The sequence below is a fragment of the Onychomys torridus genome, chromosome 23, assembly GCF_903995425.1.
Source record: "Onychomys torridus chromosome 23, mOncTor1.1, whole genome shotgun sequence".
In the NCBI taxonomy this organism is placed as follows: Eukaryota; Metazoa; Chordata; class Mammalia; order Rodentia; family Cricetidae; genus Onychomys; species Onychomys torridus.
In genome coordinates this window covers 58,574,605-58,597,365 of record NC_050465.1, presented here as the reverse complement: position 1 = coordinate 58,597,365, position 22,761 = coordinate 58,574,605, and the positions used below count along the sequence as shown (strand labels likewise).

General features: G+C 50.2%; 2 protein-coding genes across 2 annotated transcripts in view; both read right to left on the bottom strand.

Moving 5' to 3' along the window:
- Positions 1 to 1,842: 1,842 nt before the first annotated feature.
- Positions 1,843 to 10,483, bottom strand: LOC118573221 (ciliogenesis associated TTC17 interacting protein). Its single transcript, XM_036173446.1, has 10 exons — positions 10,418 to 10,483; positions 10,136 to 10,243; positions 9,647 to 9,844; positions 9,321 to 9,376; positions 7,207 to 7,293; positions 6,843 to 7,010; positions 4,358 to 4,482; positions 3,194 to 3,270; positions 2,839 to 2,927; positions 1,843 to 2,669 (listed from the first exon to the last, which is right to left on the bottom strand). Exons 1-10 carry the CDS (start codon positions 10,440 to 10,442, stop codon positions 2,103 to 2,105), a joined length of 1,500 nt encoding a protein of 499 aa, XP_036029339.1. The 5' UTR covers positions 10,443 to 10,483; the 3' UTR covers positions 1,843 to 2,102.
- A 7,565-nt stretch (positions 10,484 to 18,048) lies between these two features.
- LOC118573036 (probable hydrolase PNKD) overlaps positions 18,049 to 22,761 on the bottom strand; it is a 21,068-nt gene continuing 16,355 nt past the window's right edge. The window contains exons 2-6 of the mRNA XM_036173011.1: positions 22,466 to 22,701; positions 21,980 to 22,143; positions 21,260 to 21,346; positions 20,208 to 20,323; positions 18,049 to 20,003 (exon numbers count right to left, since the gene is read on the bottom strand). Of these exons, the coding sequence (XP_036028904.1) occupies positions 19,830 to 20,003; positions 20,208 to 20,323; positions 21,260 to 21,346; positions 21,980 to 22,143; positions 22,466 to 22,701 (777 nt within the window). The 3' untranslated portion in view covers positions 18,049 to 19,829. The remainder of the gene's footprint in view (positions 20,004 to 20,207; positions 20,324 to 21,259; positions 21,347 to 21,979; positions 22,144 to 22,465; positions 22,702 to 22,761) is intronic.

Genomic DNA, 22,761 nt, shown 5'->3' with positions numbered 1-22,761 from the left:
TGAAACATTTCACTATTAGGATAAGAATTTATATTGTATCAAGCTGATAATAGACAGATAAATAAATAAATTTTTAAAAATGGGAGAAAAAGAAAGTAAAAATAAAAAAAATAAATACATAAATAAATAAAAAGAAAAAAGAAGTCCTGTGATAAAGAACTTGCCTAGTATATCTGAGTTCCTGGGTTCTATCTCCAGAATAATAAAAAACAAAAGTGTGTGTGTGTGTGTGTGTGTGTGTGTGTGTGTGTGTGTGTGTGTTAATGAGGACATTCCACGGAGTCTATCTGATAATCAAAGGGATTTATTCTGGGTTAACTCACAATAAACCTAAGGGAGTTGGTCACAGGATCCAGGAGGGGTGGGGCTCGATCCAACTCTGCCTTGATCTGCAGCACCAGCATCCAGCATCCAAGACCAAGAGAGCACTTACCCATCACAGGTCTTAAGGGGTCCCCCTTGGCCACGCCCGGGAGGAAGGAAGGTACCTAGCAGTTACCTGTTGCCTACTAGGGGCGGTGCTTCAGGGGTAAAGCACAGAGAACCCCTCCTATGAGTGTGTGTGTGTCTGTGTGTGTGTGTACACATGAATATGTAGGCCTCTAGATAGAGGAACTGAGATGATTTTATTGGTGGTGGGTTTATCCCCCATTTGTTATGAATTTGGGGGTGGGAGAGTTTCAAGACTGGGTTTCTCTGTGCAACCCTGGCTGTCCTGGAACTTGCTCAGCAGACCATGCTGTACTTGAACTCATAGATGTGTCTGCCTCTGCCTGCTGAGTGCTGAGATTAAAGGCGTGCAGCAGTCCACCACTGCCACCTGGCTTGTGAATGCATTTCTTTTTAATAAAGGAGGGGAAATGACATTAAAAATTTTGCAAGGCTCATGGGGGGGTGGGGTGTCACTCACCTTTAATCCCAGAACTCGGGAGGCAGAGGCAGGTGGATCTTTGAGTTCAAGGCCAGCCTGGTTTACAGAGCTAGTTCCAGGACAGCTAGGGTTGTTACTCAGAGAAACCACATCTCAAAAAACTAAAATATAATAATAATAATATTTTTTTTGCAAGGCTCAAGTGGCAGCTCTCTCTGAAGTCTTCTGAAGTGACCCCTCTGAGAGACAGACACTGCCCTCCCTTTATATTCCCCAAACTCGTAGCCAAGAATGACACCCTGGAGTTTCCCCAGAACCTCTCATCTCAAAACAGCAGGGCCGATGGCCAATGACCAGAGGCATTAATGGAGGCACAGTGCCTGCACCCCAACTACCAACTGCCTCAGAGGAGCTTGCCTAACACTACCCAGCCCACAGCCAGCATCAGACAAGTCACTGGGCCAGAACTGGGGGCAAGAAAGGAACCTAGGGGTAGTGATGAGTACCTGTCTACCCTTTTTTTTTTCTTCCCAAAGGATGGCTGGGGATCCCTTGCACAGTCTGGGGGAGTCTCATGTGTAAAGGTGGATGGTGGACGACCTGAAACATTAAGAAGCTGAGGGGGCTAAGGGTGGGTGTTCTGCGTCTCTCCTCACATTTCCGCAATCTTTCTACAAATTCTTTTCTAGGTGGCCACGATACTTAGCTTCAGGGTGCTACTGCAGGCTTTGATGGCCAACTCCAGATTAAAACCCAGCTTCCCTACCTGCAGGATCTTATGTAGCCCATGCAGGACCGCACTGAAGGGAACTGAAGAGATCCACTTGCTTCTTTGCCAAGTGCTAGGATTATTGGTGGTGTGGGCCTTAGTTTTTCCCTCCTCAGCGCCTCTTAATTTTTAATTTAATTGAATTTTGAGACAGGGTCTTGCTGTGTAGCCCTAGCTTGAACTCACAGCGGTTTTCCTGCGTCAGCCTCCTGAGTGCTGGTTACAGGGGTGCCTTCATTTCTTTTCTCTGAAACGGTTAACTGTGCAAAGAGCATCTAGGAAGAAAGGCTGAAACTCGCCGGGTAAACGAAGTTAAAGCTTGGCATTTTTGACAAGAGGCGCTGGCCAGAGACAGTCGTCCCCGCTGGCGGAGTAGCCCTGGGGAAAGGACCCTGCTGAACCCGCAGCCGGGATACCCTACCCGGCCCGTCCCCAGTCTCTAGCTCCCAGCCGTCTGCCTAGTTAGTCCTTTTCCAGATCCAAACTCTGGAATATCAACTCATCCTTGTTATTGAGGTCGACATTTCCCTCCTCGGCTTCGTCGGTGTCATCGTCTCTGACGTCGCTGTCCTCGTCGTTGACGTTGTCGTCGACATCGTCGTTGTCTTCATCATCGTCGTTGTCTTCATCATCGTCATAGTCGTCATCATCAGCGTACAAGTACTCCTCCTCCTCTTCTTCCTCCTCCTCTTCCTCCTCCTCTTCCTCCTCTTCTTCCTCTTCCTCCTCTTCCTCGTATTCTTCCTCCTCCTCCTCCTCTTCCTCCTCCTCCTCCTCCTCATATTCCTCCTCCTCCTCCTCCTCTTCCTCCTCGTCGGAGTCCAGCGAGCGGAAAGGGCTGGGTCGGTGTGAGGAGCGCAAGGCAGGGATCGGCGGGCGCAGCATCGCGTAGGGCCCGAAGTGCTCGGCGGCGAAGGTGACCACGTCCTCGGGCCGGCGGATGAGCAGGAAGAGCAGGAAGTCGGAGACCAGCGCTTCGGCCTCCGGGTGCTGCCGCAGATAGCTGGTGTGGCTGAGGCGAAGCTGCTCCTGGAGGGGCATGGAGTGGTCCCCGACCGGGGCTGAGCATCGCCGCGATTGGCCAGGAGCGCCTGGGCTGGGACCCCCTTATCACCCGGACATGCGCATTTCCGCACTCCCCCAAGTCCATTGCAGGAAAGCCGGTGGACCCCTAGGCTGGCTGCAGCCACTTTCTCACCTTCTGGTTCAGGAATTTCGAGTATAGCTCCAGGTCTTCCTCCCACACCAGGGGCTTCTTACCAAACTGGGGCGGAGGCTCAATCACATCTGAGTGGAGTGAGCAAGGGAATTGTGTCCACATCCCTCCATACACAGGGGGAGTCCCAGGAACTCTCAAGTATGGGCTTTTTGTTGCTGAGAGGGACTCATGGCAGAGGCCCATCCTGTCCCTTGGAGTCTGAGGCTGGAGGGCTGCCGCCTCTCCACCCGGTTCAAGGATCCTGTCCCACCCCTAGCGCTGGATCCTTCCGAACCAGAGAGAGGCCAGGCTCCTCCCATCTTCCCTTGGCCCCACCCTGTCCTGAGCCACTTACCCACTTCCCTCAAGAGTGGCATCTTGGTGATGATACAGCACCCTGGAGAGCCCACCTGGACTCTCTTAGCCAGGTGCCTGTAGAGCAATACAGAAGAAGTTGGTGGAGAGTCTTCCTGTACCACCAGGTGGTGACCTAACAGTGCTGAGCATGAGTTGTGGCTCAAGCTCTTCCCTCGCCTACCCGCCTACCCCCCAGTGTGATGGGAGCTTTCCTGGAAATGACTAAAGTCAAACGAAGGGTATAATGAATGGTGGGGCTTTAATCAGAGGATTGGTGTCCTCAAAACAGAAAGAGAAAGCAGAGAGAGCTGTCTACCCACTGGCACACTGAAGAGGCAGAGTGGTGGGGGCACCCAGAGATCTCACCAGGAACCAACCCTGCGGGCCATTGTTTAAACCATCCAGTGATTTTCTTTTAACATTGATTTATCCTGTGTGTGCATGCACACGCACACACGCCATGCATGCACATGCTTGTGTGGAGGTCAGAGGACAATCTGTATGAGTTGACTCTCTCCCTCCATCCTGTGGGTTCCAGGAATTGAACTCAGGTCACTAGACTTGGCAGGGAGCTTCCTTACCACCTTCCCAGAAGAGCCACCCCTTAACTTGGGCCTGCCTTTTTTGGAGGAGGTCTTACTACCGTAGATGGCCCTCAGACTTAGGACCAGCCTCCTGTCTCAGCCTCCTAAGTGCCGGGATGGCAGGTGTGAGCACCTGTTCCAGGCTCATCTTGTGGTGTTTTGTCATGGCAGCCGAAGTAAGACACTACAGTGTCCCTGCGAGAGCTGCCTTGAACCCCCTGCTTCCTCTGCTTCCTCTTTTCATCTTTGTGGTTCTTGGGTCCTGTCCCAGAGGATGGCAAGCATCAGGCCTTGCCTTAAAAAGTAATGCACATCTAAATCCTAGCACCTGGGGTACTAAGACAAGAGGACTGTGAATTTGAGGCTAGCCTGGGCTCACTTTTTTTTTTTTTTTTAAGCAAATGAGATAGACAAAGCAAAGATACATCCAGATCGCAATGACAATGTTTGCTGACAGTATCATGGGGATAATGGTGACCCCTGTGCCCCATCCCAGCCCATGCATGACCTTTCTTCATGGTCAGAGCACCAAACTTTACATGACACTGTCACCTCAGTCCCTCCCACCAGTGGCTCACCCGTCAGACAGCAGGTAGAACTGGCAGGAGAAAGGGATGCCCTCTTCAGAGTGGATGGTTTGCTCCACTATGAACATTTTAGCCTGCTGGTGGCCCACTTGGATTGTCTGGAAGCCCAGGGATTGCTGGAGCAGCCAAGTGGGGAACATGGTGAGGCGGTTGCTCACCACAGTGCTCCCGTCCCCTCCAGCTCTTTCCTGCTCACCAGGTTCATTCAGGCTCACCAGTGGTTAGTGATCCTTCACAGTCCAGTTCCTTGTGCCACAAAGTTCAAGTTGCACTCTCAAGATAAGCTGGGGATTCTCCACAGCTGGCTCCAGCTCCCCTCTGCCACCCCTTCCCCAAGCTATCTCAGTGGAAGAGTGTTGCGTAGTTGGCACATTTTATTACAGGGCGCGAAGCTCAGTGTGGGGAGGGAGAGGCTGTACACCAGGTGGACAGCGCTTTCTAAAGCCTGAGAAAACACTGAGCTAAGCTGGGCGGTGGTGGCGCATGCCTGTAATCCCAGCACCTGGGAGGCAGAGCTAGGTGGATCTCTGTGAGTTCTAGGCCAGCCTGGTCTACCAAGTGAGTTCCAGGAAAGGCGCAAAGCTACACAGAGAAACCCTGTCTCGAAAAACAAAAACAAAAGAAAGAAAGAAAACACTGAGCTGGACAGGATGGACATCTCTAATCTCAGCATTTGGGAGGCAGAGGCAGGCAGGACTCTGAGTTCAAAGGAGCAAGTTACAGGACAGCCAGGGCTACACAGAGAAACCCTTTCTCAAAAAACCAAAACAAGGAAGGAAGGAAGGAAGGGAAGGAAGAAAGGAAGGAAGGAAGGAAGGAAGGGGAAGGGAAAGGAAGGAAGGAAGGAAGGAGGGAGGGAAGGAAGAAAGGAAAGAAAGAACACACCTCTGAGGTTCACTGTCCTCCACCTATACACGCCTGCATGTACATTTGTGCTAGTGCACACCCACAAGCATATACACGGAAAGTCAGGTGTGGAGGTGCACACACACACACATACACAGAAAGTCAGGTGTGGAGGTGCACACACACGCATATACATGGAAAGTCAGGTGTGGAGGTGCACACACACACATATACACAGAAAGTCAGGTGTGGAGGTGCACACACACACATATACACGGAAAGTCAGGTGTGGAGGTGCACACACACACACATATACACAGAAAGTCAGGTGTGGAGGTGCACACACACATATACACAGAAAGTCAGGTGTGGAGGTGCACACACACACATATACACAGAAAGTCAGGTGTGGAGGTGCACACACACACATATACACAGAAAGTCAGGTGTGGAGGTGCACACGTGCCATTGGAATCCCAGCATTTGGGAGGTTGAGGTAGAATTGAGAAGCTAAGGCCAGTTTGGGCTACAAAAAGACAAAAAACAAAACAGAAACAACAAACAAACAAAATTTTAATAAAAAGGAATCTCTTTGGATAGAGATGTAGTTTGGTGGTGAAACATTTGCTGAGCCCTTTCAAAGCCCTAGATGATGTATGATTTTTGTTGTTGTTGTTGAGACAGGATCTCATGTACCACAGGCTAGCCTTGAAATAATAGGCAGCTAAGATGACTCTGAACTCCCTGGTCCTCCTCTCTCTACTTCCCAAGTACTGGAGTTATAGGCACATGACACCATGCCTGGCTTTAGATGATCTATAGCGTGTGTGTGTGTGTGTGTGTGTGTGTGTGTGTGTGTGTGTGTGTGACTGAGAACAACTTCTGGTGTTCTTCAGGAGCCTTCCACCTTATTTTATTTTCCTTTAAATATTTATTTTTATTTTTTATGTATATGAATGTTTTGCCTACATATATATGTATATATACACATATGTACATATATGTATTACATGTATGCCTGGTGCCCTCAGAGGCCAGAGGAGGGTATTAGATCCCCTGGATTATGGGTTACAAAGGATTGTGAGAGGCCTTGTGGGTGCTGGGAACTGTTCCCAGGTCCTCTGCAAGACCAGTAAGTGCTCTTAACCACTGAGCAATCCTACCCCCACCCAGGGCCTTTCATTGGGACCTGAGGCTGCCTGATTTGACCAGGCTGTCTTCACCTCTCCAGTTCAGGGACTATAAGTGTGCACCACATGTATGGGTTTGGGGGCGTCAAACTCAGGTCCTCATGTTTGTGTCACTGGGCCGTCTCTCCAGCCTTAGAGGAGGTGTGCTTAAAAAGCAGACTTCTGTTACAGTTCCTTCTTCTGAAGCTCGCTCAAAGACGGTTGTTTCTCACCTTCCCGTTGCCCACTCACTCCACCTGCTCCACCCTCAAACTTCCCTCTGTCAAGTTCAGTTCTTTCCTGCTGCTGCCCTGCCTTACTGCGTTTCATCCTCATGACTTAATACCCACCCACCTTGGTAGCCACTCTCTCCTTCACGTCTGTCTTTCCCACCTCCGTGGTCTTTGGGACCCTTCTAGTTTGCCCCCAGGCCAACTCCCTTGCCCAGAGAGAGTACTCACATAGGTACAGTGGCATAGTTTGCCCTCCGTGTCCAAGGCCAGGAAGCGAGCACCACTGGGGACCGACTGCTGCCAAGCCATCACCCTCAGAAGCACCAGGTTGGCGGTATTGGAAACAAAGCCGTTAAGTGATTGACAGGGGAAAACAGAGACTCCGGTCTTCGTTTCCTGTTTGGGGGAAGATCTGAGTCAGAGACCTGGAGCTCAGAGGAGGCAGCAGGTGTTCAAGCCGGGTGTTGGGTGCTGGGTGTGTGGTTCATCTCAAGGCCCTTGGTCTGGGCACCTGGCCTCACACAAGCTTGTCCCTCCCTTGCTGTGGTTCTAAGGATGTGGAAGGTGGTTCCCATTCGGCTTTCGCTCTTACCTCACCCTCCTTGATGCTCTTGGTCACAATCAGCTGGTCATCCTGCTTCAGAATGCTCATCTTCCGTTCCATGGGGAGGATGGGAAACTAAAGGCCAGAGCACATGGGAGAATGGAGTGCTCACCCCTGAGGAGCTGGTGCCCACCCTGTCTTCCATCGTTTGTTTGTATTTTGATTTCCGGAAACAAAGTCATTCGGAATAGCCTGGCACTCCCTATGATGCCCAGGATAGCCTGGTACTTGCAGCAATTCTCCTGCCTCAGCCTCCCAAGCACTGGCAAATATAGTCAGTCTTTTTTTTTATTTATTTATTTATTTTCTGAGACAAGGTTTCACTGTGCAACCCTGGCTGTCCTGGAACTCACTCTGTAGACCTGGCTAGCCTTGAACTCACAGACTTCTGCCAGCCTCTACCTCCTAGAATTCTGGGGTCAAAGTCATGCACCACCACCACCCAGCTTCAGTTGTTTTTTTTTTTTTTTTTTTTTTGTTTGTTTGTTTTTTGTTTTTTGGTTTTTTTTTTGGTTTTTCATGACAGGGTTTCTCTGTGTAGCTTTGGAGCCTTTCCTGGAACTCACTTTGTAGACCAGGCTGGCCTTGAACTCACAGAGATCCACTTGCCTCTGCCTCCCAGTGCTGGGATTACAGGCGTGTGCCACCACTGCCCGGCTCAGTTGTATTCTTTATAAAAGACAAAATAGAAGTGTGAAGACTTGGATCTAAAATAAAAAATGATAACCAGGGCCAGCAAGATGTCCCAGTGGGTAGAATATTTTCTCAGAAGCCTGAGAACTTGAGTTGGAATCTGGATCCGTCTCTGATGGAAGGAGAGAACCAGCTTCCAAACTTTGTCCTCTGACTGAGTTCCACATTTGTGTTCTCCCCCAAAATAACAAAAATGTAAAGATGACAAACAGGGCTGGAGAGATGGCTCGGCAGTTAAGAGCACTGACTGCTCTTCCAGAGGTCCTGAGTTCAATTCTCAGCAACCACATGGTGGCTCACAACCATCTGTAATGAGATCTGGCGCCCTCTTCTGGCCAGCAGGCATACTTACAGACAGAACACTATACATAATAAACAAATAAATCTTTAAAAAAAAAAAAAGATGACAAACAGCTGGCCATGGTGATGCACTCCTATAATCAAAGCACTTGAGGGACAGAGGCAGGAGGATTAAGCTGGAGCCCAACCTTGTCTACCACAGTCCCTGTCTTGATAAAGCAAAAAGATAAAAATATGGGACAAACAGATGAACAAAAAGTCTCGTAGCCTGATGTAGTGGTCCAGCACTTGGAAGGGGAAAGTGGGGGGATCAGAGATTCAAAGTCATCCTCAGTGACATGTCAAGCTTGAGGTTAGTCTGGCTAGGAGACTGTCTCAAAAACAGGAAGGAAGGGCTGGGCGGTGGTGGCACATGCCTTTAATCCCAGCACTCAGGAGGCAGTGGCAGGTGGATCTCTCAGTTTGAGGCCAGCCTGGTCTACAGATCGAGATCCAGAACAGCTAAGGCTACACAAAGAAACTCAAAAAACAAAAAGCAAACAAACAAACAAACAAAAAAAAAAAAAGGAAGGAAGGAGGAGGAGGAGGAGGAAGGCCTTCCATTTATGATGGAGGCCAGGAATAGAGCCATACTATGTAATGGGAAAGCAAACAGGGGTACACCTCCAAACAGAACACAGGCTTGAAGCTGGGAATAGATTCTCTGAGAAGGCTGTTAGGCCCAAGTCATCTCCCATGTTTAGCTAGGTCATGGCCCCATAGAGGAAGTTATGAAAGGGCTGGGTGAGGGGTACAGAGCCAGATTTAAAGGTTAAGCAGTGACAGGCTCCAGGGACTAGCCAGGCTCTGGGAAAGGCCAAGTCACATGGCCCTGGGAAATGGACAGGCTTTCCGGCCAGAGCAGGCCCCAGTGGGCTGGGCTCCATTTGTGACTCCATAGAACATTATGGGCTGCACTGGAGATGACTGGTCGTCAAGCTGCATGTGATAAGTTGATGGTAGACAGCAGTGTGCTGTATTCACCTGGGGTCCCTCCCACCCGTGAAGGGTCCGTGTTCTTGCTTACTCTCGACCCAGGGGCAAGGCTAGGGGAGGCTGGGAGTAAGTACCTTGATGAACTCCTGGCTGTGTTGTTCCATTAGCTCCAGTTTATTGGTTAGGTAGCCTGGGGTATAGGGAAGCAAGTGCTGATGTCACAGGAGACAGGAATCTGGGACGGACCCTTAGGGAAGGTGCTGGCCCAGGCTGGTGCAGTGTGGCCATGGGAGAATGACAGGGTGATCGTCACTGCCCTCCTCCTCGCCCCCCTCCCCCCATGCCTTGCTAGTCCCCAGGTAAGTCAAGGGCTGCAGGTCCTGAACTGAGGATACAAGGATTGGAGCGGGGGCCCTTGGAGGGAAGATGTGGTACGCGGCAGCTGGTAGCTGAACTCTACCTAGGAGGGAGCTTCCACACAGTGATTTATCTATGAAGCCTCGGCTAGAGGCGTGAACCGTCACACAGTGCGTCAAGATGCCCTGGTCATCTCTGTACTTCCCTCTCTGCACATCGATGGTCAGCTCTCCCTGAGGGACCCCCGTGTCTGAGACCACGGCCAGAGTCTCCGGGAAGAACAACAGCAGTTCCTCCACCCCTGTGTGGTGAGAGAAGCCCTCTTCAGGCCCATCCTCCAGACCCTCAGCAGCACCCACTCACCTCTTGCTGTGTCTCCTTCCCGGTCATCAGCTGGTACCAGCTGGTGGAGCGCCCCCCCCCCCAGGCTTGTCCCTCCACAAACATTAGCAAATAGGTATCTATCAGGTCTTTTCTGAGTCTCAAGAGAATCAAGCCGGGAGAGAGAGAGACAGGACCCGTCTAGGCATCCTCTCTTCCTTTCCCCGCAGACTCGCACCTCTTGCCATGCCCACCCCACCCTCTGGCTCACGGAAGGAGTTAAGGAAGTTGATGGCTTCGGCATTGGCCTCTAGGAGTGACTGCTGCTCCTGCGGGGGCGGCGGCGGCCGGCTTACCTGCAGGTCCTTGACTTTGGAGCCTACAAGAAGAAGGAGAAGCTAAGATGTCAGACCCTGGGGAAAAGGGCAGGGTAGGCAGGGGCACCTTAGTCCTGATCCCTGTCCCCAAGAGCTGAATAACCACGCTCAGGTAAGACTGTAAGGGGGAGCGATCTTTTCTCTTCCTACCCACAGATCAGCAGCCCATTTCCCACCTGAGGGGGAAACTTTGGAAGACATGCTGATTGGGATCAGTCAGTCTGTGGCTAGTTGTCTCCATGGCAACCGGAAGCTAGGTACTGCCCCTTAAAGGGCAATCAACCTACTTTACTGAGCCTAGATTTGTCAGGCTTTGGAGCTTAGCCCAAGCTTTAAGAGGTTGTCCAGCAGAGGGAGCCTTTGACATTCGTAAGAGGCAAGGGGAAACCGGTTACTACAACTTTCTTCGAAGTAACAGACTAATGGGCTGGAGAGAAGGCTCAGCTGTTGAGAGCACTGGCTACTTTTCTAGAGGATCCGCGTTTGAATCCAAGCAAGACCCATATGATGGCTCACAACTGTCTCCAGTTCTGTGGGATCCAACTCCCTCTTCTGGTCTCTGTGGGCACCAGACGCATATGTGGTGCACGTACATACATCCAGCAAAACACCTAAATACATAAGATACAACAAGAAGAAGAAGAAGTAGTGGACTCATGCCTGGAATCCCAGCACTCCTGACTCTGAGGAAGGATGATCAGGAGTTTAAAGCCAGACCTAGGCTCACACACAGAATCCATCTCAAGGTTGTCTGATTATCTTTGTGAGCTATAGCCCTAATATGGATAGTCTCCAACCTCCGATGTGGCTCAACCTCCCATACATTCGTCGCCTTTGTGACGGTGGGAAAGCCACGTACATTCAGTAGAAACTTATTTCTCGTTCCTGGGCCCACCAAATGATGTTCATCTTTCTCACAATCTGCAGCTTTCAGCCTGCCAGGCAGAGCAGCCTATGCTCTGCAGAGGACTGTGTGGCTCATAGCTTGCTCCATTTCACCTCACTACTGTCATCCCATGGCAAGTTCTCGGAGATCTTCACAAGCAGAGGAGCGTTCATACATGTAGGCATAATGATGATGGCACTGAGAGGTATAGCAACTCATTGGTTGGTGGGCTTTGTTGTTGTTTGGGGACAGGGTCTCTCTGTATAACCTTTGCTGTCCGGAACTCACTATGTAGAGCAGGCTGGTCTTGAACACTCAGAAGTCCACAAGGCTCCTGAGTGCTGGGACTAAAGGCATGTGCCACCACACTGAGTTTTTTGTTTGTTGGTTTGTTTTTGTTTTTTTTTCAGGAAGTAAAAAAAAAATCACTCAGAAACTTTTCTCTTTCTCTGTCTTCTTTTTCAGTTTTTGGATTTTCTCTTTCTTTCCTTTCTTTCTTTCTTCCTTTCTTTCTTTCTTTCTTTCTTTCTTTCTTTCTTTTTTGGTCATTCGCCTCAGCAGAATGCTGAATGCCATTTATTGAAGGAGGAAGGAGGCCTTAAATACAGGCTTACAGCACAGTGGGAGAACTCCAGAGGGCAGAAGTTCGCTACATGTTTTACAATCTTGCATCTAAGCTGTTAATGCCCTATATGCAGGATACACAAACAAGGAACTTCCCTTAAGCATTCAGGAGGGTGGAATCTCACAGGGAATTAGCATAGGGAGGATATCAAGGTCAAGGTCAGCAAGCAAGGCAACAGTTACCCAAAACGGGGGCCAGGGCCCTATAGGTCCCCCCCCTTAACTGAAAAATGAGCTTCTGACTTAGGTTGTGTGGGTATCAGCAGGTCACCTTAGCCATCATGAAGACACCTGTCCAGGCCACACAGGCGTTCTGTCTTAGGTTGGTGAGGCCCCCCAGGTATTACCCGTCTCTGAATACTTGTTATCATATAGGTTCAACCATGTGTGAGTTGCAGAGTTAACTGCTTTCAAAGATAAGTTCTTACTATGTAGCTCAGGCTGGCCTAGAGCTTGTCATTACCACGCCTCTATCTTCCAAGTTTTGGGATTACAAGTGTGCACTACCATGCTTGGCTGACATGCTTTATTACCTCAACTTAGTGCATAAGAAAACTAAGGCATGGAGAGGCTCAGTGGCTTCCAAACATCACATAGCTAATCTCTGACGGAGCTAAGGCAGGACCAGAGGCAGTGGGACTTGAGTCTACGCATTCAGGCAGCAATTGGGTGATACATGACTGTGATTCCAGCACTGGGGAAGTCCAGGCAAGAGAATCAGAAACCCAGATCATTCTCAGCTACATATTGAGTTTGAGGCCATCTTGGGTTGCATGAAGCTCTTGTCTCAAAAAATGAAAATAAATTCAGGCAGTAGTGGCACACACCTGTGATGATACATTGTGTACCCTAATAAACTTGCCTGAAGATCAGAGGACAGAGCCAGCCACTAGATTAGACATAGAGGTCAGGCAGTGGTGGCACACACCTTTAATCCCAGACTTGAGATCTCATGCCTTTGCTTGGGAAGCATACATGTCTTTAATCTCAGGAAGAAATACGGCAGGACAGAGAAAGGTATATATATATATATGGAGTGAGGAAACAGGAACTCATTCTCTTTATGAGGTAAGAACTAGTGGCTGGCTGCTCTGCTTCTCTGATTTTTCAGCTTTCACCCTAATATCCAGCTTTGGGTTTTTATTATAAGACCATTTTAGATTCAAACAATACATGCCTTTGATCCCAGCACTCAAGAGGCAAAGGCAGGCAGATCTCTGAATCTGGTCTACAGAATGAGTTCTAGGATAGCCAGGGCTACACAGAAAGACCCTGTCTTGAAAACAAAATAAAAAATAAAAATAAAAAAACCAAACAAACAAAAAAAGAAAGAGAAAAATTTATTAAATTTCTTGTATTATTTGTGTATGGGGGTGCATGACATTGCATGTATCTGGAGGTCAGAAGACAACTTCTGGGAGCCAGGGTTTTTTTTAATTATATATATTTTTTTATGGTCTATTTCTTTTTCTTTTTCTTTTCATTTTTCTTTATTAAGAAATTTTCGACTCACTCTAAATACCACGCATAGATCCTCCCTCCTCCATCCTCCCATCTCCCCATCCCTCCCTCCCAAGCCATCCTATATCCTCAGATCCCCCAAATCAAGGTCTCCCATGGGGAGTCAGCAGAGTCTGGCCCACTGAGCCTAGGCAGGTCCAAGCCCCTTCCCACTGCACCAAGGCGGCGTAAGGCATCACAGTGCAGGTACCGGACTCTGGGAGCCAGTTCTATCTATGTATCATGTGAGTTCTGGGCAATCAAACACAGATCGTCAGGCTTGGGGGCAGGTGCCTTTACTAAAATATGAATCTTGCTGGCCATTTTTAAAATTACATTTTTAGCTAGGCATGGTGGTACACATCTTTAGACCCAGTATTCAGGAGGCAGAGGCAGGTAGAACTCTGTGAGTTCGAAGTCAGCCTAGTCAATATAGGGACTTCCAGGCCCAGCCAGAACTATAGTTTGAGACAACCTCTCTCTCTCTCTTTTTTTAATCTGCTTTGGTGTTTTGCTATGGATGTCAGGTCCCCTTAAACTGTAGTTACAGACATCTATGAGCTGTCATGTGGGTGCTTGGAATTGAACCCAGGTCCTCTAGAAGAGCAGTCAGTGCTCTCAACCACTGAGCCATCTCTCCAGCCCAAGACTGCTTCTTTAAAAAATATTTGTAGTGGGTAGCAGTTTGAGCCATGCCCTGGAGCACCACCCTTAATGAGGCAGCTGCAGCTGTTATACCTGCCTATGACCTTGAGGTACCTGCCTCTAGGGGGTGGCCACCAGGGACCCTGAAAACCTGGCATGCACATAGGCCCTCTCTTGGCTACCTTGTGGTTTTGGATACTGAGATCTTGAACCAAGCTGTTCAGGGTGGGACATAGCTCAGCTTTCCAATAAATCTCCTGTGATTGTGAGTTACCCCCAAATATATTGCTTTGATCATTAAATAGACTGTGTGGATTAATCCCATTAAATATTTTTTGATATTGCTTTGATAATATGAATTTCTGTAAAGTTAGACAAAAAAAAAAAACAACAAAAACCAAACAAACAAAAAAAAACCCTCCTTTTTGGTCTCACCAATACACTCCAATTTCTTTTTAAAGTTAGGATGTCATGTGTCTTAGGTTGCACCAGAATGCCTCATGTAGTTGTCGATCATGTGGAATTTCAGTGCTCAGAGCAAGCTTCTTGTCTTGGTACCATCCTCATCACAGATGATGCACCCAGTTTAGAAAGGCCACCTGCCCATAAAAAGGAACATGGACTCCAACCCACCAGGGGCTCCAGGGTCCTTGCTGCTTATTTGTTTGTTTGTTTGCGACACAGCCTCACTATAAAGCCCTGGCTGGCTTGGAACTTGTTATGTAGATATGTCTGGACTCAAAATCACAGCGATCCCCCCTGCCTCTACCTTCCAAGTACTGGGATTACAGGCCTGTGCCACCACACCTGGCCACAGCTCTTGTTTTGAACACTTTGCTGTAGTGCCCAATGGACTGGCCCTGTGCTTGTTACAATATTGGTTGAAGGAGGTATTGTTCCTTGGCTGAATGACACTGTGGTTCTCTTGGAGTTCTAAGGAGTCTGCAAAACCCAGTGACAGTCACCTCTCTTGGGCTGCATGCAGTCCTTATCAGAAGCAGAACTTATCTTTGCATCCAGATCAACCCAACTTCAAATCCCCTCTCTCATTTGGCCGGAACTTGGCTTGTATAGACCCTCAGGATCAGGTTCTCATCCAATTCGATTTTCCTCCCTTTTTTTTTTTTCTTTAGAAACAGATTCCCTTGTATGGATCTGGCTGGTCTAGAATTCAGGGCCTTCCACCTGATTTCAGTGGTTTTGCTCTGTGAGCATGGCTTCAGAAATCAAGATGGTCCCAGCACCTGCCCCCTCCACTCACACACTCACATATGCACACACACACACACACACACACACACACACGGCTTCCACATTCATTTCTGCAATATGGGGAAAGAAATGAACAAAAACGAACCATTTGCTGGTTACTTTTGAAACTGTGTGCTATTCAAACACCTTTGGGGTCATTCCATGTGTTCACCTCTATTTCCCTCTAAAGAGCCCTAGAAATCTGAGGCAGCCCCTTTCAAAGTGGCTGCAAGTACCTTTCCCTGCCAATGCTCCTCAGCAGCCTCTAGCGGGGGTTGGTGGAAGCTTATGCTTAGGTTGTTAGGTATTTGCTTCTAGAAGTGTCAGTCACTGCTGTTTGGGGCTCCTCCCCCTCCCAGTTCAATGTGATAAAGAGGAGAGCGATAGAGCCCATCCTTGGTCAGATGACCCAAGATGGACCAATAGAACGCCATTCCTGGAACTAAAGGGGAGTCTGCTAGGCTTGATGAACCGGTAGCCGGTGAGGTTGAAATTTCTAGAGACCATCTGTGTCCTGCAAGGAGAGAGACAGAAGATAAAGACAGAAAGGAATACAGAGGAAAGCGGAGATAAACGAAGATACATTTATTTATTTATTTATTTGTTTGTTTGTTTGTTATTTATTTATTTATTTATTTATTTTTGTTTGTGGTTAAAAAAAAAGTCTTTTGGTTTGCTTGCTGTTGCTGGTTGAGACAGTAGGCCAGAGACACCTCCATGTAGCCCAAGTGAGCCTCCAGTTCACCATGTGGCCCAGGCTGGCTTTGGACTCCTGACTCCCATGCCTCTGTCTTCTAAGTGCTGGGATTATTGGTGTGTGCCACCACCCCGGTACTGCTATTATGAGACAGGGTCTCAGGATGTAGTCCAGTCTGCCCTCAAACCTGTAATCCTCCTGCATCTGCCCCCTAATGAAGATACTCTGGATCCCTGGCTCTGCCCGTGCCTAAAGTCATCATGATGTGACTTGGAGTATCTCAATTTCAGGTTGCCTACCCAAGCCATGGAGATGCCATCCCTCTTATAGTCTCTTATAGAAAATAAGACAGGGAAATTACTTGCCCAAGACATTGCCAAGCAGAACGGAGTGGGGACTGATCCCCAGGGGTCTAAGGCTGATGTCACCCACTGTCCAATGAACAGAAAACTCATGGTAGGATTGTCCGGGATTGTCTGGGAAGCATCAGCTGCAGCTGTACATGCTCACCTATCATTCAAAGTGGATAGTCAGCTAGGAGGATCCCCAAGGCCCATGGAAATGCTTCCCCAGCCCAAGAACTATCAATGAAAGCTCCTTCCATTGAGAATGCCCAGAGTGACTGTGGTTGAGGACATGGGGCTCATCCACTTAGGACAGCAGTGAGCCAGACTCATCACAGAGCTAGTCTGCATGAGGAAGGCGAGAACTGTGACCCATCCCATGCCTAAGATGGAGGCTAACCTCGGCCAGGGTGGGAAAACCATTCTAGCCTGGCCTGGTATGATTCTGTGCCAGTGTGCAATAGTCTTCAACCATACAAGGCCACCTGTAGGAGTATTACCACAGCAAGGGGGCACTTTACTTCATGTTTTCCTTTTTTTTTTTTTTTTTTTAAGCTGAGGATTGAACCCAGGGCCTTGCGCCCTACCACTGAGCTAAATCCCCAACCCTCATGTTTTCCTATTTTAAGAAATATTGGCAGGGCGGTGGTGGCACACGCCTGTAATCCCAACACTCGGGAGGCAGAAGCAGGTGGATCTCTGTGAGTTCGAGGCCAGCCTGGGCTACAGAGTGAGATCCAGGAAAGGCGCAAAGCTAAACAGAGAAACCCTGTCTTGAAAAACAAAACAAAACAAAACAAAACAAAACAAACCAAAAACAAAACAAAAAAAAATAGTGCTTGCTTGGGCTGGAGAGATGGCTCAGTGGTTAAGAGCACTGACTGCTCTTCCAGAGGTCCTGAGTTCAATTCCCAGCAACCACATAGTGGCTCACAACCATCCATAATGAGATCTGGTGCCCTCCTCTTCTGACCTGCAGGTGTATATGCAGACAGAATTCTGTATACATAGTAAATAAATAAATCTTTTTAAAAAAAAGAAAATAAATACCTTTAATTACCTTCATGAACTAAAAACCAGCCTCGTATACTAAAAACAAGTATCCACAAAAAGATAAATTCAATGAGATAAAGCAAGACGTCAACAGGACTCCAATTTTGTTTGTTTGTTTGTTTTGTTGTTTGAAACAAGGTTTCTCTGTTTAACACCTCTGGATGTCCTGGAACTCTCTTTGTAGACTTGGCTGGTCTAGAACTCACAGAGATCCGCCTGCCTCTGCCTCCCGAGTGCTGGGATTAAAGGCGTGCACCACATCCGGCTATAGCTCTTTTGGGTTTTTTTTACAGATGCATTAAGACAAGCTAGAAGGAGGAAAAAGCCTGCTGGGTGTGGTGGCGGCGGCGGTGGCGCACGCCTTTAATCCTAGCACTCAGGAGGCAGAGGCAGGCGGATCTCTGAGTTTGAGGTCAGCCTGGTCTACAGAGCCAGTTCCAGGACAGCCAGGACTACACGGACCCTATCTTGAAAAACCAAAATAAAGAAAAAGAGACAAGCTGTAGCCAAGGTTGTGCTCCCGAAGTGCTCTTCATTGCTGGACTGTGGCTAGTGGTGTCCTGTGTGTCTCCAGCTGAGGGAAAGACCGGGGCACCCCCGTTGCAGATTCTGAACTAGAACACACGGGCTGTGGAAGGACTATGTGGAGGGCATTGTTTCTGGGCTGTTCTGGTGCTACTGGGGATTGAACCCAGGGCCTAGTACAGGATAGGCTGCCCAAAGCTCTTCCCATGTAGTAATCCTCACTTCTGAGACCTGGAACAGGCTCTCTGCTGCTGTCAGGCAAGCAGCAACACCAAGAAGTCATTGAGTTAAATCATTCATTCAACATTTATTGAACGCCTACTGTGTGCCAGGCACCGTGCTAGGCGCAGAATACAGAGATGCATAAGATACAGTCCATGCCCTTAAGGATTCACAGTCTAGAAGGGGAGGCAAACATGTAAACAAGTAAAATACAGCGTGATGGGCGCCACGAGAGAAGCGTGTACAAGGTGCGGAGGTAGCCTGGAAGACAGGGGTGAGGGATGCCTTCCTGGGGAGTGGGGGGTGCTGTGAGAGGCTCTTGCAGAGGCGGCTGCCAGGCAGAGGAGGCAGGAGGAGGAGGAGCGGGAAGGCATTCCAGTTGAAGGAACAGCGTGAGCGAAGGCACGAAGACGTGGAAACTGCGTGTGTCTGGGGAGTGGGGAAGGCTAACTAGTCTGGTGGTATTGCTAGAGTGGGTTCCAAAGGCTGGGGCCAGAGAGGGCAGCCGAGGCCAGATGAGTAGAAACTGAGGGCGCGGGGGATCTCAGAGGATCATCAGAGGGCACTGCACACCCGAAGGGACGGACAGCCCTGGCACAGGGGGATGTGGCTCCTGGCTAACCCATGTGTGCCTGCTAGACAGTCACGGCGGTCCTCACGGTGGCCCCAGAGGACAAGCAGAGCGGGACGAGGGGTGAGCAGTGGGGTAGACCCAGGCCTGGGGTCCCGGAAGCTGCCGCTCACTGGAGCTCCTTGCTCCACGGACCTCTGCTTTCTGTACACTGCCAGCCTGGGGCCCCGGGGTTCCAGTGGGAAATCACGTGGGGATGGAAGTTTTTTTGGCAAACTGCGAGGGGATAGATAAGTACCAGGACTGAAAGATCAGCCTGTAATGACTTCAGGAAGAAAAGAGTTGAGGATAAAGCAAGAGATGTTATGGAGGTCAGAAGGGCGGACAGGAATTCCTAAGAACAAGGGCCCAAAGGAGGACGCAGCATCTCTCTGGTAAGACCACAGCTCACTCTCCCCTGGGAAGGCAGGCCCTTGTGAGCTGGGGCAGGAGCAGAGGCCAGTGGCAGACCAGGGACAGATGTGCATGGTGTGTGGCTCTGTATTCCAGCGACTTGTGTCTCCTTGGCCTGAGGCAGAAGATTCCTTGGCAATCAGGGACCTTTCGCTCTAGCCTTCGGGGGATTCATTGAGTCAGGGATGGGCCAGAGCCAGGCTTCCAGCCCTTGGGTGTTCTTAGGAATGGCTCTGCCTGGCAATGTCTCAGCAGGGTGGGTAAGATGGAGCTTAGAGTCTCGGTCACCCAGAGTCTGGCCGCCCCTGCTGGTGACCACTTTCCCAGGCACCGCACCTTACATCACTGTTTTCAGGGTGAGCTTGTCCGACAACCCTGGATGGGGAAAGGTGGAGGCCAGACTAGCCTGGTCAGTGCTCTGCTTTCCTGGGTTCTGGGGCTCCAGTGGGGGTGTGGCCTCTGGATGGGGAGCCAACAGCAGCAGCCTTCATGATCTGGCTATTGGTCCACAGGCGGGGGAGGGAGGCAGACCCTCTGAGGCAGCAGAGTCTAGAGATGTCCCAGGTGCTACTTTTCTCTTACCCTAAATACCCAGCTGTGTTGTGTGGGGTCTCCCAGCCTTCTGCTGCTTCCTCCTCTAGGTCCCACTGCCTGGGCTCTGCCCTCCCTGAACAGTCTGGAGGAATGGTGCTGCCTATGGCACCAATGGTGGCAGCGGCGGCGGCGGTGGTATTAGTGATGACGAGGATGGCGAGGTGTGGGCGGTGGGTGGCTTGCCCTCTGCGGGGACAGCCTGGACTGGGGTGGGCTGGGGCTATCACTTGCTCTTGTGCATGTCCTTCAGCCGGCGCAGCTCCTCCAGGAGCTGGGCCCGGGAGTAGTTGTCATCATTGGTGGGGCCTGGCCCTGGCCCCAGGGCTTCCTGTAGTGCCAGGCAATGGGTTCTCAGGAATGGGTTGTAAGCGCGCTCCTCTCCCAGAGTGGATGGGCACTGCAGGGCAAGAGGCACAGGGGTGGGTGGGTGGAATCTGGAAAAGGGACCCAATACAAGGATGTCTGTTCTAGCCCCTACCCTCCTAGGGTAAGAGGTCAGGGCTCTAGAAGATGCTTGCAGGCCCAGGCTGGGCAGCAATAGGCATTGGCTAGATGAGTGGCCAAGTCCCACACCCCATCCCACCCACTCCCCAGGCCTCACGGTGCTCTTGCGTTCCATCCTTTGTCTCTGCACCCACTGCATCTTCCTCTCACGAGCCAGATTCTCGGGCTCCACCACGCCTGCAAAGCCCAGGTTCTCTTCTGCATATTCATGTCCTAGCCAAGGCCAGCCGGGCCAGGGAGCAAGGCAAAGAGAGACTGGTGGTGAGGTCGTAAGTCCTTCCTACTTCACCAGACTGCTACCCAGCAGTCAGAGGGGAGGGCAGGGCTCTTGGGAAACCCCAACACCAAAGCTGCTTTTCCAACCATGGGCACTGCTGCGGGGTAAGGGGCAGAGACAGTTTGGACGGCGGTTTGGGCTCTGGGAGGCCACAGTTAGCCTCTTATCTTGCCCAGCATGACTTCACTTATGACTTGTCACCTCCCTAAGCCACAGTTTTTTTAATTTGGTAAGTGGAGAAGAGAATATAACATGCCAGGCAAAAAATTAAAAGAAAAAAAAAGTTGGATGGGGAGGGGAGTAGGGGGATTTGGGGAGAGTTGATGTGTGTGTGTGTGTGTGTGTGTGTGTGTGTGTGTGTGTGTGTGTGAAGCCCAGGGGTCACTGTGGTTTTCCAAGTGCATAGAACAGAGCCTGGTAAGTGACAGCTGCATACAGCATCCGTTACACAGATGAGCATGTGTTCTGTGGATTAAATAAGGTATCTGTGATTTCTTGTATCAAATACAGGCCAGTGGGTACATGTGGACCAGATTTACTGTTTTCTCAGATGAGCAAAGGCTACTTTCTGTTTGGGCTTTGATCATAATTATCAGAACAATTAGATAGCTTTCCAGGACTCTGAGTCCTCAGGACTCCCAAGAGGCCAAGGGCTGACCTGGGGAGGGGACAGTGGCATGAAAGGCATGGATTATCATATAGCCAGTATCACACTCCAGGAGGGAGGTCAGTGTCTGCCCCCACCCCTGGAGGACTGGCTGTGTTACCTCTGGGCCACGAACTGAGCTTGCCAGTCTCCAGGAATATGAGGGACTGGGAGGGCCCTGTTACCAGGCAAAACATGGAGCTGAGAGGAGGGGGGGGCATCTCACCAGGCCACAGCAGCGTGTCATCCCCCAGGTCTAACACAGTGTCCAGTGAGCTCAGCATGGTCTCTGCTGTGCCTTCAAAGGTCCGTCCTGCATGGGGTCAGGTGTGCAAGTATGCTATCAGGTACACAGAGGGGGTGGGGCAGGACCCAGATTAGGCAGTTTGGGTCAGCCACCAGTCCTTCAACTGAGCCCTGCCTGGCTGTCCCCAGGCATCTACTCCCTCCTTATGGGAGAGCTGGTGTGAGGCCCTACACACACATGGTGGCATGTGGAGGGCAAGGCTGCTGAGTCTTCTGACTGGCTTCCTGTGGTCCAGGCTTGGCAGGTAGAGACGACCCTCCCACCAAGAGAGTCTTAGACTTGGCTGCCCTATGGGACTCTGCGGTCTAGGACTTGGGGTCCTCACCCACCTACAGTGCTAACTTCTCCTTTAAATATCCTCGACTTTCCATGGCTTCTTCTTCCTGGTCACTATCTTGGGGAAACAGGTCTCACCCAGTGGAAATCAGTACTTTACGGGGTCTTTACTTAAAGGGTCCTCCCCTCAGGTCCATCCATCCCCTGTGAGCTTGAGAACATAAACCATCAGGTAACACAAGTGGAGGTGACCGCTGAACAGCCATTGGGATGTTGGAAATCAACATTTCCAAACATGACATGGGACAGTGACTGCTCTGGCCCTTGTCTCTCCCCCCCACCCCCTCTTTTGCAGAAACTCACCACAGCCAGAGAGGAAGAGCAGATCCCCTGAGAAGAGGCAGGAAGGACCCTTGTAGGGCTCCCCATCCAGCAGGTAGACCAGATGGCCTTGCGTGTGGCCGGGGGTGGCCAGGGCCCGGATCTGAAGCCGTCCCACACTAACCACATCTTGATGACACAGGGGGCTGAGGCACGAAACAACAGAGAAGAGGGAATTCAAGCTTGCGCCACGCCGGTCACGGCTACCACCCCAGACTTGAGGTGGCTATGGGAGGGTGGCTTCTACAGCAGGGTGAAGACACAGGTGCCCAGGGTCTCAGTTCACAGCCTTCCTCCTCTGGCCATGGCTGGGTCATCTTGGGGCAAACTGGGCTAGTCTTTTTACATGGATTCCACTTGGCTGTCTAAGAGTTAGGTAGGGTGTCACCAAAGATCCAGCTGCTGACACCCTGGAAGACTGAAGGCAGGAGGTAGGAGACGCCCACCATGTCTGGGTCAGGGACTTACTGGGTGAGGTAGGGGATGCCATCCTGAGGGCTCCCATACACCCGACAGTCCCTGTGCCGTCGGCTGAGGTCGCGGTTGCCTCCACTGTGGTCCCTGCGGGATGGCAGAGATGAGCACAGGGGACTCCAGAGGACAGCTGAACTAGGACCCCCCTCCCTAAGGCACCCCCTGGCTTTTGTTTGAGCTGTTTCCTGCTTTAAATCACCCCTCCACTTGCTATGCTTCCATGACCAATTCTAACTGATCTTTCTGGACTCTCTCACTCAGCTCTAGTTATTATCCCTATCTCTCTCCCC